This window comes from Brienomyrus brachyistius, unplaced genomic scaffold (assembly GCF_023856365.1).
Source record: "Brienomyrus brachyistius isolate T26 unplaced genomic scaffold, BBRACH_0.4 scaffold1378, whole genome shotgun sequence".
Taxonomy (NCBI): domain Eukaryota; kingdom Metazoa; phylum Chordata; class Actinopteri; order Osteoglossiformes; family Mormyridae; genus Brienomyrus; species Brienomyrus brachyistius.
In genome coordinates, this window is record NW_026043652.1 from 1 (window position 1) to 17,648 (window position 17,648).

The 17,648-nt window shown below is 49.4% G+C and overlaps 1 protein-coding gene across 1 annotated transcript in view; it reads left to right on the plus strand.

Annotated features, from left to right (window-relative positions):
* Positions 1-998: 998 nt before the first annotated feature.
* LOC125730546 (protein turtle homolog B-like) overlaps positions 999-17,648 on the plus strand; it is a gene marked incomplete at its 5' end in the record, with an annotated part of 28,505 nt that continues 11,855 nt past the window's right edge. The window contains 9 exon segments of the mRNA XM_049005813.1: positions 999-1,021; positions 1,023-1,151; positions 7,218-7,256; positions 7,258-7,336; positions 10,606-10,747; positions 13,930-14,075; positions 16,147-16,289; positions 17,195-17,335; positions 17,422-17,538. Of these exon segments, the coding sequence (XP_048861770.1) occupies positions 999-1,021; positions 1,023-1,151; positions 7,218-7,256; positions 7,258-7,336; positions 10,606-10,747; positions 13,930-14,075; positions 16,147-16,289; positions 17,195-17,335; positions 17,422-17,538 (959 nt within the window).

The following is a 17,648-nucleotide window of genomic DNA, read 5'->3' on the forward strand; positions in this document are numbered from 1 at the left end:
GAATGCCCCCTGCCCTGTCACTCGCTAATTTGAAACATATCATTAGATATTAATAAGGTTAGCCCTTTTACTTCAGTTACAGGTATCCTTTTGCTCCCCACCATATAAAAATATTAGAATTGGTTCTGCCGCAATTCCATGTATTATGAAAGTGGACACAAGGTTTTTGTGTGTTGGGGGGGGGGGGAGTAATGGGAGTGTTCCTGGTACAGATATTAAACCATGAGCTGGGAGATGGAAAACTCCCTGCCGGAAATGCTCTGGTGGGGGGTTGGGGGGGGGGGGGGGTGATCACCTGCTGCAAGCTCATAAGATGTGATGAAGTCACTAGCAGACAGTGCTCATGTACTGAGTGGTCATAAATGTTGGTACCTGTATACTATACAGGCAGGATTAATGACAGAGGGTTGGTATTGAGCTTGGGGGGGGTGGGGGGGGGGGTGGATTGCAGATGGATGCCATGGGGTAAGAAGCTAGAAATCTGGTATTTGCTGGCATGGCAGAATAATTATCTACATACATTTGTGTATAGTTGATAATTAGCTAAATATGTGGTGTTTTCAAGCGTTCATCTTGGCGTGTATACAGGGGCGGGGTCAAAGGTGCATTTGCTTCAGCTGAATGGTGATTGGCCCCCAAAGTGACTGCTCCCCTGTCACTCACCGATTCAGAACATCGTTGGCTAATGATAAAGTTGGTGCACCTTTACAACCTATGGCTTGTCTGATGCCACCCCCCAACCCCCCCTTCAGAAAATAAATCTTAGAATCGGCCCAGCACTCATCTTAAGCTGGTACAGCCCTTCATTCTGCACGCTGATCTGGCCACACGAGTGTGCGAGTGGACAAATGGATGATTGGGGAAAAACAAGCCGCGGCTGTGGAGAGCAGCGTCAGATATATGGCACTTTGTGCCAAGCAGTCGTTGACCAAATTTTATGGGGAGGGAGATACATGCCTGAACTTCTTCCTGTATTCCCTTTCTCCCGATTTCTACAGCTCCGCCCACTTTCACAGACACGCCCCCCGCAATATGTGGAGGCCAAGGAAGGGGGCAGCATCACCCTAACCTGCACTGCCTTCGGGAACCCCAAGCCTGTGGTCAGCTGGCTGAGAGAGGGCGAGCTCCTCGCTGAGAGTAGGAAATACAAGGTAGGTCTGCCCTCACTGATCAGTACATCACCCTGTAAATATTGCCTAGCATTAAATCCAGCCCCATGTGACTAAACGTTCACCGATCCTGAGTTTCACCCACTGTGTTCCCCGGACACTCTTAGCCTTACAGTCGTGTAGAGGCACTCAATCGGGAACAGGATGCATTAAAGGTCACTTGCTAATTAACTGTAATGCATAGATTAGATGTGTTGCACACACATTAGCAAGTGTGTGTGTTTTTAATGCTTGGGGGATATCCCTGAGTGCACATCGCCGCAGTGTAGCGTCATTCACTTAATTGCGCGTGTTGGTTGACAGGGAACAACGGAACCGGGTGTCGGAGAGGTGAGTGGGGCTGTGTGAGGTGTTAATCCACTCATTTGCGGATCCTTGGGGTTCTGGGGGGGGGTGAGGGGAGGGGGGGAATGCAAACACACCCGTAGGTAGCGCCGCAAGAGGCGGCAGGCAGCTGGGACGGTCCTCCGGAAGACTCCGGGGGGAATTGTCAGAGAAGAGCGGGGTGTTTAAGTCGGGTTCTCTGTTTCTCATGTCTTGTCTGAGGTGTAGACACTTTGTGGATCTGAGGCTCCTTTGAACTGAGTAGCTTTAGAGGAGACACCCCCCACCCAACACGCAAGCACACACACACACACCAGGGCTGCATGACGGCGAGCACACAACTGACGCATGCAGGAAAGGAGACGTGCGTGTCCCCCTCCCCCCACCTGACCGTACTTAGATACAGCTGCCGCTCCTGCTGTGCCAGTCTGTGAGACCCCTGATTCTCCGTGTTGCTGCGGTGTACTTGCACCCCCCCCCCCTTCACAAGGTCACCATGAGTCAACACCAAGATGTTCATCAATATCCTTTTTGTTATTGTCTGAGATGTATAATCTACTCACATTCTACAAAACAAAACTATTATTATTACTAATCTTCTAACCCCCCCCCCCAAACCCTAACCCTAACCCCCCCCTTGGCAGCAATAACCTCAACCAGGCACTTTCTGCAGCTGTGGATCAGGCCTGCACATTGTTTAGGAGGAATTCTGGCCCTTTCTTCCTAGCAGACCTGCTTTAGCTCTGTCATATTCTTCGTGTGTGTGACTCTCTTCAAGCCACTCCTTAGCATCTCTGCTGGGTTGAGGTCTGGGCTCTGACTTGGCCACTGCAAAAGGGGGAGTGGAAGATCAGAATTTGTTTGCGTTATTATTATACCCACGTTATGTTTGTCAATACCTTTGATTTAGATGATCAGATCACATTTTATGACAAATTAATGCAGAACACCATGGTTCACATACTTTTTCTTGCCACTGTATATATATATACATCCATCCATCCATTTTCCAAACCGCCTATCCTACTGAGTCGTGGGGGGTCCAGAGCCTATCCCGGAAGCAATGGGCACGAGTCAGGGAACAACCCAGGATGGGGGGGCAGCCCATCGCAGGAGGGCACACTCACACACCATTCACTCTCACACGCATTCCTACGAGCAATTTAGCGACTCCAATTAGCCTCAGCATGTTTTTGGACTGTGCGGGGAAACCGGAGTACCCGGAGGAAACCCCACGATGACATGGGGAGAACATGCAAACACCACACACATGTGACCCCAGGCGGAGACTCGAACCCGGGTCCCGAGAGGTGTGAGGCAACAGTGCTAACCACTGTACCACCATGCGCCCCTGTATATGTGTGTGTGTGTGTGTGTGTGTGTGTGTGTGTGTGTGTGTGTATATATATATATATATATATTATATATATATATATATAAAAAATTATTATTATTATGTCAGTCTAAAGTGATTAGCATAGAAAAGTGATTTGCATAACTGAAAAGACTGCAGTTGTGAATGACATCACTGCTAACCACATAGATCGCCAGCCCAACTGCAATCTTTAGCCCGCAAAAGCTTGGAAATTACATCAGACAACTAAGATAATAAGACAGAAACTTTTATCGCAAATACCAGTTATGATTCCGTCTGCGAATCGCCCGATGCTTTGGGCAGGCTGCAGATTAGCAGGTTTGCATGAGTAAATATTGTAACTGTGTTGACTTATATGTATCCACTTGACTTTATCCAGTAATTTGCCTGGTTAGTGTAATCAATCCTCGCACTGCAGTTACTGTCTCCCAGTTTGGGGGCTTTGTCTGTGATGGAATGTAGAGATGATTCAGCCATTTCTAGCTCCGCTGGCTTAATCTGAAAACTTTCACATGTATTGATTAAATTAACATCTCTGGCGCGCATCTAAATAATTGCTGGACTGTGGTGATCTGCCCATCTCTTTGATTGATCTTTTCCCAGTGCTGAACCAGTAAAAAAATTTTATTTTTTTTGCAAGGCGTCTTTAAGATCGACTCTGCAGCGAATCATTTATCACTTGTTAATTAGACGTGGGCGGGATGTGCTCGTCGTTGTGTTTCTTCGGTAGAAATTGGACATGGGGTACAGCGCCGGGTCAGAACCACTGCAATTAAAGGCGGGAAGTGGCCTGTGTGGAAGTTTTGGAGCGGGGGGCTCGTTAGTGAGCCACGGGAAAGCAGGCTTGTTACCCCACCCCTCAACCCCTTCCCGGTAAACGAGGTCAAAGGATGAGCGAGGAAGGCCACAGACTTCACCAGGAAGGATGGGGCAGCCCTTTAGGAGGGGAGGTTGGGGGTTGCAGTAGGACACAGTGTCAAAACGTCGGTGTGCTCTTCGCAAACGGACCACACCCATCAGTAATGTGGGTGTGCTCTTCGTAAACGGGTCACGCCCATCAGGAATGCCGGTGAGCTCTTCGTAAATGGGCCACACCATCAATAATGTGGGTATGCTCTTCGTAAATGGGCCACGCCCATCAGTAATTCCAGTGAGCACTTCGTAAACGGGGCCACGCCCATCAGTAATGCCAGTGAGCTCTTCGTGAATGGGCCACGCCCATCAGTAATGCCGGTGTGCTCTTCGTAAATGGGCCACACCCATCAGTAATGCCAGTGGGCTCTTCGTAAACAGGCCACGCCCGTCAGTAATGCCAGTGTGCTCTTCGTAAACAGGCCACGCCCATCAGTAATGCCGGTGTGCTCTTCGTAAATGGCCCGCACCCATCAGTAATGCCAGTGGGCTCTTCGTAAACGGGCCACGCCCATCAGTAATACCGGTGTGCTCTTCGTAAACGGGCCACGCCCATCAGTAATCGCCAGATGATGCGCTCTGTTTCCAGAGAGTGACAGCTCAATTATCCATTGCACGCTATCGATTCAACAAATCATGTGCTCTTTCCGCCTTGGTTATTTTTTTCTTTCTCTTTCTCATGTGTCTGTTTTCTACCCACCGTGCTTGCGGCAGCAGTCCCGGCACGGGTTCCCGAGCAGGTCGTACGCGCGGGTGGGGGGCGGGGGGATATTGACAAGGCTGCGTTGCTGGCTATTTACAAGGCCCGATAAAGTCCAGCGGCCCGGCAAAGCTGAAAGGTTTACGGTGTTTTTTTTTCCCTTTATGCCGTTAAACTCCCCTGCTGCCCGACAGCCGCCTTGCCCTCACGTGCAGCACCAGTGTTTTATGGAATCTGTGATAATCTGCTGTCACCACACCGGATAAATGCTTCCCACCCTGGCATTCAGGAACTGAGCTCATGCTACAGCCCATTTTACTGTTGTCTATTCTGGGAGCTCAACCCAAATTGCCTGCTTCTTCAGATTGTTACCACTCATATGTCACTGGACCACACACATGTATGAGGGGCACAGAGAGGTGGGGGGACACAGTAGTGCTGGGTCTGTGGGTGGGAGTGTCAGAGGGATGGGGAGTCTCGAAAATTCTGCGTGGGCCGCTCTAAGGGGATGTGTCAATCGGCCAATCAGTCGGAGGACCAATTGGTGCAAATGAGGGGTGATTCTAGTATTTGTTTCTTAAGGTGAGGGGCATTAGATGACCAATGATTTATAGAGAAGCACTAACCTTATCACTAACCAATGATATGTTTTGTAATTGAAGAGGCTGGGAGTACCCTGGGGCCCAATCAGCTTCCAGGGGGGATCTGGCCCCACCCCCTGTATACACCCCTGGTGCTAATGTGCCATTTTGATAGGCAGAAAGCTTTCTGGGATCTTCCTTACTGGCCGGTATCCACCTCATCGTGCTGGGACATTCGTTTGCCTGTGAGTAACCCACCCCCTGCTCCAAGTAAGGCTGAATTATTTAAACAACGAAAGCCTCCCCCTGCATTGGTCACACCTTTGGAAAATACCACACAGCCCTCAGTCGGTTTGGCTGAATTTCTAGATCGCCGTCGTCCCAAAACCATCGTCATGCTTCTTTTTATAACGAGCAGTTTACTTTTGCGGCAGCTCAGAAAGCAAAACACCATTGGTTAGTTTTTTGGAAGCACAGTTTGAGGTAAGAATACTCTTCCTGCCAGTTAAGGAGGTATAACACAGTGATGATACAAACAGGGTCCTGCAGGACAGGAAAGCCAGACAGCCATGGATCATGGTTCCTGCGCTGTTACACACACCTGGCTCGCCGTAACTGGAAAGACGAGCTGCGGAAACGGAATCAATTATTTAAATGGATGTCAGCCGCCCGTCAGCTTAAAATGCAGTGCTGGCAAGCAGCTGCCCTGTGTTCTCCCCAGGCCGATTACCACCTGTCTACCAGCGCCACCTTCCCTGACGGCGTGAAATGAGCTTCTCGGGAACAACCTCGACCCCCGCCGCCCCGTGCCTATCAGACACTTAGCCAGTTACTAAAGTCATAAATTTGAACCTCCCCCTCAAAATTTGCTTCGGGCCCCTGTCTGGCGAAAAGCACCAAGGGGGACATCCCTCTCCAGAATAAAATTTTGACTACGGTCCTGTGGAGTGCGACGCTGTTCTCAGCTTTTGATCGTCGTGACTTGGGACGCTGTCATTTCACTTTCCAAGATGACCAACCTGTTACAGATCTGATGTTTGGGGCACGTGGTTATCAGGGCGAATGACCCTGGAGGGGAGACTCAGTTGGGCACTTGGGCAAACATCCAGCTGAATTGCTTTGGGGTATAAAACACCTGCTAAAGTAAATAGGTGAAAAACACAAAGTAAACAATCGGCCTTTTGCCCCAAGGGTGTCTTTGTTCCTTACGTTTAAACACGCAGAGCAGCATGTGGCAAAAAGGCCGGTTGAATCGCTGTTGGCTGTCCTCTTAACTTTTTCACCATCACCTGTCTCTGAGGTCATCCTTAGTGATTCTTGAGAGCTGGAACGCTTAGTGGCTGGGATAATCGTATAAAGTCATCAATGAAGGGATTGTTATGCGGGAAGGTGGTGGACAGCCCTTTGATGGATGCTGCTGTTCGATAACGCTTCATTCTGTCCAGCACAGACAGACAATGGTCTGTTGTTCCTGCCGTCAAACCCCCTGAAATCTGATAATACTGGCTGACAGGCTTAAAATCGGCACCCCAGCTCCAATCACGATTGGCCATCTCTGGCCGTTACATGTATCCGGTTTGCTGTGATGTCAGCTGGACACTTGCAACACCCAGAGACCCTCGGTTGTCCCATATTGATGTAGCCACAAACAGGCACTACACTAAATATAAATTAGACATGTTCCTTATTAGGAGATGCTGAAGCAGCATGTTCTACTAACCAGCTACTAACCCCCCCCCGCTCATGCACTCAAAAGGGTTAACAATTCAAAAGCTTTGTTGTCCTTTGTACAAGTGCAAGTACAATGAAATGTTTGCCTGCTTGCGACGTATCAGAGCTTTGACCAGCCAGGGTTTAATCTGGAAGGATATGATGCCATGAATGACTTTGACTGCACATCTGTCTGTGGGACGATAGTCATTTGGCAAGCCTTTCTCCTGCTACATGAAGGTTATTTCAGTTTCACAATGTTAGTATTTAAAGTAGGGTAAGTCTAATTCTACTGAAGAATGTGTGAATATTCATGCACACCTGCTTCAACGTACATACGTACGTTTAAACTCACGTCAACATTGTAAAGGCATAAGGATGTCTTAGTGGCCTTGACTGACATTTACGTTTTTTCATAGTTTTATTTTGTATCATTTGGTCCACAGGTGAGCGATGGGAGCCTGACGGTGCTGTCGGTCAACCGGGGAGGACCGAGGAGCCTACACGTGCCGGGCTTACAGTGTGCAGGGAGAGGCCGTCCACACCACACGTCTGCTTGTCCAAGGTGACTCGCCCCGGCAGTCTCTACACGCTTGTTCGGTTATTGTTTATGGGTTGATGCTAACTGACTGGCCCGCTGGAGCCTGGGGATAGTGTAGCGGTTTGGAGAGTGAGATGGGCCGGGTCACCAGTCAGGATATCCCCTTGGGGTGGGGGGTGGAGGATGCGGACCTTCCCCAGCAGCTGTGGGTACGGACGTCGGTGGTCGCTCGTGATGGAGGGAGATGACACATGTTGAGAGGTCTGCCTGGGGGGGCCATGTCCATCTGCAGAGCCAGAGGTTACCACCACTTACACCATACACTTGCAGGGGCCCCCAGTTGGCCACAAATAGGCACTACACTAAATATTAATTAGACACGCTCCTTATTTAGGAGATCCTGAAGCAGCATTTTCTGCTAACCAGCTAGCTAACTATGATCTTCTGACTCTACTTGCTAGCAATTGATTTAATTTTTATAACATTTGGGGTGGGCGAGTGGCTTTTTGAGTGCGGCCCCAGAAACAATAAACCAGCCCCCGTCTTTCCTCTTGGTTGACCCCCCCATGCATTCAAACGGGTTAAAAGATTCAACAGTTGAAAAACTTTATTGTCATTTGTACAAGTGCAAGAAAGAATGTAATTTTTTGCTTGCTTACCACCCTACACACGTAAACAACATATACGAATGAATAACAAGAAACAGAATGGTGAATAATGACATTCATGCAATATACATGCAATATATATAATATACATATAAAAAAAGTTGACTATAAATGCTGAGAAGAAGTTGCTCTTGCGTCTGAGCATCTGTGCTGTCCCTAAACATCTCAGGACGATGGCGGAAGAAAGGATGAATGCAAAGCTCACTCCAGTTATAAACAACTGTGCCCATCCGTTCCTGGAGCACTACTGTTTTAGCTCACAGAGAAGCATTTTTGGGTCTCCTTCCTCTTCCATGCTTCCTGCCCCTGGTGGCTTGACTCCGGATTGAAGAAGAAATTTCCAAAACTCTCTCTGTCCGTTTTTTGTTATATTTGAGATTTCCAGACCTCCTCGTCTTATGCTGCAGTATTGCAAATCAAAACCCTGTATGTTCTCCTCATGTAATCCAATGAAGAGATTTCGTTACATTTCCGAGCCCACAGACATTTTTTTAAAACCAAATACAGCTTACTGGTCATTGTTCTGTTTGTACCATTATATACGGTATATTTTTTGTGTTATCTTTGTTACATTGTGTTGGATTTATTGTGTGCTGTATTTGTGTTTGATTGGTGCATGTTTGTTAAACCTGGTGCATTTACATGGGCTTGTTGCACCAGAGTAGTACCTTCCTAGCAGCCAATATATTACGCTGACTTACCTACCTACACATTCGCCTACGTACACTATTACCTTCTTTTAAACACGGTCTGACTCTTTGGGAATTGATCATGCCGCTATACAGATAACAAGCTCAGTTGCGAGGCTCCAGCTAATGGCCACCTTGCACAGTTCATGGCTGTTTTTCAAAAAAATGGGCGATTAACTCACCTCAGGGTACATAACACTCACAGAAGAGGGGAATACTGCCCTTGCATTGGCTACAGCGGGTCCACAGTGAGGCATCTCTCCCCATCGCCCTCCCTCTTCTGATTTCTCCCCCTCCTTCCTTGTTTCTAGAAGCTTCTTCCTCTGAACCCGTTCTCCCTGTGCACCCTTCACTCCCAGACTGCCTGTCGAAATGGCATTTCATGCTTAATTAGTCCGAGGCGGTGTAAGGGGTGGGGTTTGGAATCAGCCACCTGATTAGTGCCCATTACAGTGAACTCCATCCCGCCTCTCCATCACAGACTTACATGCCCCCCTTCCCTGCTGGGTTCCCACTTGGAGCTCCATCTGGCTAAAGTTACACAGCGGTCAGCGGAGGTAGTCACCCGCTCACCACCCTGTGATTTGCACAGAACTCCGGACACGGCACCCGGGTTTTAACCTGTACCCACCTGTGCTGTGTTACCTGAGTAAGAGCTGAGGGTTTGGGGACTACTGGACAAGCAGTGATGGACCTGAGCAAGCCTGCCTTCACAGGATCCTAAGACTTCCGGGGCTTAAGCCCAGAGACCTAATTCCTCCGTGGATCCACCCGAGGCATGTAGCCACGTAGTCAAATCACGGGTTTGAACCCAGTTCGAAATTAGTTAGATCCTGACTAGGCATAACCAGGTAGTAAAATTACGCGTCTGATCCCTCCTCCCCCAACTTAAGTTTGCTTCCCCTGTTCAACGAAATGCACCACTAGCCTCGTTTGACTGCCCTGCCCTCTCTGAAGTAACGAGGATCGTAGCACTACGAAGGTTTTGGGAAATGCAGTCCCGGACCAGGACTGCCGCAATATAAAGAACTCTCGATCTGACAGAGACCTCATTAAGACATCCGAGTGAAACAAATCATTCGGGGGCCTGTTCACATTTGTTGGGGGCTCCAGCCCCTGTTGGCCCAGGCTCGTGCAAGCACCCAGTGAATGGTCTGTTAACTGTGTTTATGAGTATGTTTATAGATCCCCTTACTAATGATTCCCCTGAAGTCTGAATTCATTCACACTATGAGCGGAATTCCTGTCCTGTTTCAACAGAGGTTAATGTCACCAGGAGGCTAAACCTGGACAGCTTGAGCCGTGCTTCCTGTGGACAAAACGCAGAATAAACTCCCAGCTTGCAGATCCAATTCAGCGCCAAATAAGCACTCGCTTTTCTCCCACTCGTCAAGAGCCCTTCGGAGTCTCCTTATCTTGCACTTGTGGCTGCTGTGGACCTCTGAATGACAGGAATTTTTTTGTTCCTTTTTTTCCCCCTGAATTTGTGTTATTAAGTTGTAGCTTCTTAGCAGACAGCCATATGCTCCAGCAGGTGAAGGAGACTCCAGGCCTGGTAAACTTTCTATGTATACCTCTCGAGGCAGCGCCGCAGCTAACTCGTTGTGACATCATTAGGTGGGAGGTAAAGTGGTGCCCGTGGGAAGCCTGCCATGGACAGCACTGCCCCCGGTGGTGTAGAAAGTGTACTGCAACTTAATATTTTTACAATTCATTATTGTTGGTGTGCTTTTCCCGTTTATGAAGCGTTAATGTTCTATGTGATCTTTTAATAATCATGTCGAAACTCATAATAGGAGGAGATATTTTTTCACTTACGTTAGAAGATAAGCAGTACGTAAATTTCCTAGCTATAAGTTAGAAAACACTTCAGTCCTCTTTAGGTCATTTATTCACTCACATATCTGTTAACGCTTGCTTTTTGTCTGTTTTACAGGGCCACCATTTATTGTATCCCCACCAGAAAACATAACAGTCAACATATCCCAGGATGCATTCTTCACCTGCCAAGCAGAAGCGTATCCAGGCAACCTGACCTACACCTGGTTTTGGGAGAAAGATAACGTCTTCTTCAAGAAGTAAAGTTATGATCGGGTTCATTATCGTGCCATTCCTCACTGTCATCCTCAGACCATCCATCGTTTTTTTGCTCGTTAATCCTAAGCTATCGAGCGTCGTGTGGTTTAAGAGTCTCTTGCATGTTAATGTGGATGCTTGTATTTATCCGTGTTCTCTCTTGGCTTTTATGCGGTGTGTATCGTGAAAATGATTTGTCGGATTTTTATTAATCCAAACCCGATTGGATTAACGATTCTTTGGTGTAAAAAGCGTACATATCTGTGTGGTATATTTTTGACCTTGTCTGGCCTTCAAGGGGGAGTGGAGCTGCTCAAATTACACCTCCCTTCACATGAAGAGATGACGTCACTTGTTAGAGTGGAACTAAACCGGCAAGGCCAGGCTAGCACTGTCCCTGAGCGCGTCCTTGGTTTGTGGGCCAAGGTCACATCCAAGAGCACATCGTCTGGCTGCTGTTCAGCCAGCCGTGGATTATTCTATTTTTTTTGTTTTGTTTTTTTTTTTTTGTCCCAACGCTGGTCAGGGGCAGACTGAACAAACCCAGGCTTCTGCAGAGTCGGGCGGCGACTCTGTGCTCCCCGCGATTAATTCGATTCCCGCTGCATGTGCCCGCTAGCTGGCCTGCCGTAGCATGCTTTTACCAGCGGGGGGGGCGGGGGGGGGGGGGAGGCTCTAGCCTTTTATTTTTTAAATCACAATTTACCACAGGGAATGAATTTCGGCAGCCTTGCAGTGAGGAATCGGGGCCGTCCTTTCTGCTCGTCCCCGGATTTCTGCGTCCCCCCCCCACCCCCACCCCCGCACAGCGACGACATATAACTCGATACATAATGTACTTCTGTTACGGAAGTGATGTGGAGACTCCTCTAAAACTGTGGCTGCTCTCAGCAGCCCTGGCACGTGTCACAATACGATCACTTTCTGGAGTCCACCACATCCAAGCAAAGATTCCTAGTTTGTTTTCCTTCGGCGAGATGCGCGGGTCACGGGACTGGGCAGAGTAAAGCCCCCACGCTGAGAGGCATGCGGAATCCCCCTCATTGCTGGGTGGTGGAGGTGACTTTTTATTTATAAACAAGTGGCACAGATTCATGTGCGTGCAGACTCTGACCCAGAGAACATGCGAAAAGCAAGGCACTCGGGTCCTGTGTGAGGTTGCCTCATATTAAAAACGGCCTCATTTTTTTATTATTTTTTTTTTACATTTTTGCACATCATCACCTCCCCCCAACCACCAGCACCGCCGCCAATTAAATGTACAAAAAAACTTGGCTGGTCACCCCAACTGCCTCCTGGGATGATGAAACCGTCACAGAACAAAGCCGCTTCCTCTTTACTTTCTCTTTGACATGTACTTTCGAATTTTTTATTTATTTATTTATTTTTAACTTAGACCCAATTTAAAACCCTCTGGGTTTCGTTCCACCCAGAACCCGGAAGCACTTAATTGGATGAGCTGAATCAATGAGGAGTGTCGTGACTTGCGCGATTGCCCACTCTCAGCGTGATGAGGAACTCCGAGGAGGTTTTCCGAGGTGGAACGTCGCAGTAGACGCTCCCCAAGTTTGTCCTGCACGCCTCCTTGTCATGATCAAAAGACGACCTTCAGAAGCATTTGTTTAATCAAAACGTCGAACCTCCCCACTCCCGTAGCTCGATTCGCTGCAGGCCTACCCGGCATTCAATATTCCGCACACTTGTTACGAATTCTTTTCTCTCGTGACGAGAATATCTTATGGCATGGCTCTTGTGTCATCACACGCCTCGTCGGCGCTGATTACGCGCCTCCATTGCCCTCGGCGGCCGCGCGATCCCTCATGCGTGTCCGGCAGATTCAAGCGGAGAAAGGTCCCTGTATGTGCCCTCCCCACCCCATCCCCAGCACCACACGCCAACCCCCCCCCCCCCCGCCCTCTCCCCGGTGCCGTCTTACAGCGTAGAAACATTTCAGGATGCAATCGCTCGGGGTCTGGGGCAGCCGTGTCTGGCTCAGTGGCTGTAATGCCGAATGAGTCGTTTCTGCGGACCTGCAGATGTCCGATGTTCTCGCTGACCCGCTTTCAGATAGTCCGGCCACAAAGCGGCGGAGGTGCTCGCTCCACAGAGGAAGGGGGTTCGCTATTAGCCTCATGGATGCAGGAATGCTGCGAATGTGGTTTTAAGCTGAACCAGCATTCCTGTTACCCCAGCCCGGAGTATTACTCAGACTAGAAATCCTTCTTCTTAAGAAGATGGAGCAATTGCAAATGTTAATAAGCTCCGGTTAATGTATACAATGTTTTTGTTCATTTATTTCTGTCCTTTCTCAATGTCACGGAGTGGGTCTTAGTCAAAACCTTGTATGAACCCTGTAGCGTTTAAGCAGCCAAGACATTCTTTCCTATGAATGGCTATGGGCCCCGTATTATATGGGTTGTTTTTTTTTTAACTCAATACTGCCCTCTAGTGGTATTCCTGAAGAACAACATGCACCAGCCCCTAAAACCTTGGGGGGGGAAAAAAGTCATTGCACCCACACCCCTGTGTCATTGTCATGAGGCTGCATAATCCCAGAGGAGTATTTTTGCATCCACTGTTCTTTCTTTAGTGCAGTGAAGTATTCTGCAGCTGCAGTTTTCCGTCTAGCTCAGGACCTGCTCCCATTCTTCTCTAGGGCCGTCAGTGCTTAGAAGGAGTCACCTGAACTGTTCTCACCTCCTCGATTAAACCCCAGTGTGCATCCAACCATCTCAAGCTTTCAGAGTTCCCCCCCCTTGTCAGATGCTCGGAGAAGCAGCGGAGATGTGGAAGGTTCATGAAATCGAGGACCTTGGCTGAGGAGTCAGTGTATTCAACACGGCAAAAAAAAGGAAACTAGCACAATTTCTCGCTGCCGTCGATGGGCGCCTCGCTTACAAAGGGCCCTTTGTTGTAGCTGAACACAAGAAAGATGAGCTCAGCCTTAGAACGCGTCTCTGTCAGATTGTGAAAATGATTGTATTTGAATTGCCGCCTTTCAGTTGGTGCCCTTGTAATGACCTTTGACAGGATGGCACTTACGATGCCTGTGCGTTTCTCCAAGCTGTGCTCACACCTTACAGTTCTCTGTGGCACCGTGCATCTTGCTAACCTTTTGCTCTGTCTCTCTACTGCCCCCTACTGCCCCCCTCTCCCAAACAACACCGCCACCACCCCACTCCAGTGATCTGAAGCGCAGGGTTAGGATTCTGATCGACGGCTCCCTCATCATCTCCCAAGTGAAACCGGAGGATGCTGGGAAATACACCTGCAGTCCCAGCAACAGCCTTGGCCGCCCGCCCTCTGCGTCTGCGCACCTGACGGTGCAGTGTGAGTGTGCCCGCCGTGAGGAGGACCTGCACACCCGCAAACACCCGCAGACACCCGCACACACCTGCAGACACCCGCAGACACCCGCTGCTCCGCCACTTCCGCTACGCCGGCTACCCTACCTGCACCTCCGCCCCCGAAGCAGAAATAATACCGCAGAACTCAAAGTGACATTTCTGTGGATAATCTCTTATCATTTTTAAGCCTTTAAAACTCTGGTGGTCGGTGTGTCATTCTACCGCAGAGGTGACACCAGGATATTTTGAAGGTGGTGGCATAAAAGGGGCTGAAAGTCATACAGAGGGACCAATCTAATTATTAGCCAATTATATGTTTTGAATCGGCGAGTGACAGCTGAGGAGATGCTTTTGGGCCAATCAGCTTTCAGCTAGGACCAGTGCCCGTATGACCACGCCCCTGGCTAGCGCATGTTCATTCTGTCTGGATTAGGGCGGCCTTAGTGACTGTGTAGAGTGCGCGATCTGGCAGTGAGAGTCTGCGAGCAGGAACGCAAGTGAGAGTAATGGATCTTGCACCCAATTTCCTGCTGTAATTGCCGGGAGACTCCGGTCGCGAGCTCCAACCTCCCTGGGCGCCGGAGCGAAGCCCATGCATCCATGGTGACTCCCCCTCACAGCCAGGAGGAGGATGTATCCTCATCGCCAGCCCCCCACCCCCCCCCCCCCCATCCCAGGAGGAGCGCAGTGGACTCGCTGACCTTGAGCCAAGCAGTCTGGCCTCAGCTGAGTCTTCCAGGAATGGAAAACGCGTATATTTTTACCAGCAACCATTTGTACAAGTATCATGAATATTTAAAGACAGGTTTTCATTAAGATTTTTTTTTTTTTTTTTTTGACGTGACCTTTGAAATGTCAGGTGCGACTATCTCAATTAAAACGGGCTCTCGTCTTCCGAAGATGCAACGTTCCGAGGGTTGCGGGATGGCCTCCCATGCTTCCCAAATGTGCCTGCAGCCCCCCTCCCTTCCACTGCCCCCTCCAAACTTCAGCACCCGCTCCTTGATGCTTTTGAGAAGCAGCATGTGTAAAAGCTGACTGACTTGAAGAGGGGCTCCCTCCAGGGACCGCGTATGGGATGATGTCATTCCTCTCTGCAGAAACCCCCCTCTGCCACCCCCCCACCCCAGGCCCGCTTGGCAGAAGCGCATCAGCTATGCAGCACGGAGCCTATGCCAAGTCTTCCAGCTCCACCCCAAAGCCCTCCTTCCTTATGTCAAACCCACAAATTAAGCCCTAGATGGGTGTCCCTAGCCCCCCCCCCCCCTCCCCCGGTTAACAGTAAACCCCAGTTGCCACCCCAGTCTGTCTAGACAAGGTTACCTTCTTACCATCCAGGGATCGTGTGGTCCCCACCATAAAAGAGCCCGAACTGCACGCAGCGGGGTCGGCCATATAAGAAAATTTCCGGGAGTGAGCCCCCCCCCCCCCCCCCCCCCCGGATGTACCTGTCAAACAGGACTCTTCGCTGCCAAAGATTTTGAGTTCTCCTCTGTGGTACCGTGCTACCTACTGCGGCCCACTTGTGGTTGATTTCGGAACTCGACAGGCTGCTTACATGGAGGCCTCTCCCCCCCCCACTGCCAATTCAAAAGATATCATTGGTAAATTAATTAAATATGGCCCCTCATATGCCTGCCACCTAACAAAATCCTAGAATCGCCTCTTTTTGCTCACAGTTTTACCTGCCATATTTAAAGTCTCTGAATGGTTTCTGACGCAAGGAAGTTGGAACCAGCAAATGAACATTTGCTGGTTCCTTGTTCCAACGTGTGTTTTTTGTTTAACCAAAGGTTAATAAATAAACATGTACAGCGGGACGTTCGGATGACCCTGCTTCTCTTGGCTGGTTGTCTGGAACCAGGATCTCAGTCAAAATCAGGGTGGCATAAGTGGCTACTTAGGGGCTAGAGGACCTCCCCCCCCCCAGTCTTATCAGAATTTTAGAATGGGGGGAGGACAAAGGAGAATTAGATTAATCACATGTGACTTAGGGCCCTAAAAGATGTTGGGCCAGCATTTGGTGATAATGACACTCGGAGTTGTGCCCCCAGACCCTGCCCGAGTTGTGAACATGCCATCGGTCATCTACGTTGCGATTGGACTGCCAGGATACATCCGCTGCCCGGTGGACGCCAACCCACCCGTGACGTCGGTCAAGTGGAAGAAAGATGGGCTTCCTCTGAGGGTGGAGAAGGTGAGTCAGGTGGGGGGGTTGTCAAAAATGACTCGGCATAGCAGGTCATGGATGATCATAGGGAGTCTTGACAGAAGTGTGTCAAACGACGAACAAATGTAAATATCCCTAGACCCAGATGGTGTGGGATTTTTGGCTCGACGCAGAACGTGGGCCTGTTCCCAGAGGCCTGCATTACGTGGTGTCTCCTTTCAAAAGAAGAAGATTAAGCTTAAAAGAGAAGCATCTGGGAAGCACTACTCTGTTTATCCATTAGTTTCCTTGGATACGTATTCTCTAAACCAGGGGTCCAAACTTATATGCAATGGGCCGGTGTGTATGTAGGTTTTGGGGATAACCTTTAGGTCAGCTGCTAAAACCCAGGTGCGAGGACTCTTAAGCCAGTCAGACCTCTAATTAGTAATATAATTAGGGAGTTGCAACGAAAACCCGCACACACAGAGGCCCTTTGTGGATAAGGTTGGACTCTCCTGCTCTAAATCCATGAATTTCTGTCAGCAGAGTGCCAATAAGGTTGTCAGTGCTTTAGTGGTTGAATGACTCCACTTGCATTAACTGGGTGTGGTGTGAAGCTCCCTGGGTTAGGATGCTGTGATCAGAAGGTTTCTGGTTCAAATCCTGTGGTCCCAGAGTGATTTCGCCATTATGCCCTTGAGCAGAGCCCTCTTTTCTCAAAAAAAAAAAGTGCATCGCTTTGGATGAAAGTGTCTGCTAAATAAATTAACATAAATATTTATCAGACACCTTCATCCAAAGTGACATTCAAGCGAGGATCAGAGAACAAGGCCAGTCGGTGTCCCCAGAGCAATTGAGGTAAGACACTGCCCGGCGATTTGCCAGACTGGTAGGGGAGAAATCCTCTGATTGGCTGCCGGTATGTCACTGCCCGCCTCTCTCTCCAACAGTACCCCGGCTGGAGCCAAATGGACGATGGGAGCATTCGCGTGGCGGAGGTGACAGAGGATTCTCTCGGCACCTACACCTGTGTGCCTTACAACGTCCTGGGTACCATGGGACAGTCCCCCCCAGCCCCCCTGGTGCTAAAGGTACCTGCACTACCTCCCATTCGCGCCCGTGTCGCACCCTCTGCTGTCGTCATGACGCCGCTGACCCTCGCGCCACTGACCCATAGGACCCCCCCAAATTCTCGGTGGTCCCTGGAGGGGAATATAGGCAGGAGGCTGGGAGAGAGCTGGTCATCCCATGTGAGGCTGAGGGAGACCCCTTTCCAAATATCACATGGAGGAAGGTATGCCCCCCCGACCTAAATTCATTAAGGCCTTAAAGAAGCTGTCCTTTTGACAATTAAGTGCACCGTTTGTATCGCCAACATGTCATCAAAGGTCCCCATAATGATGT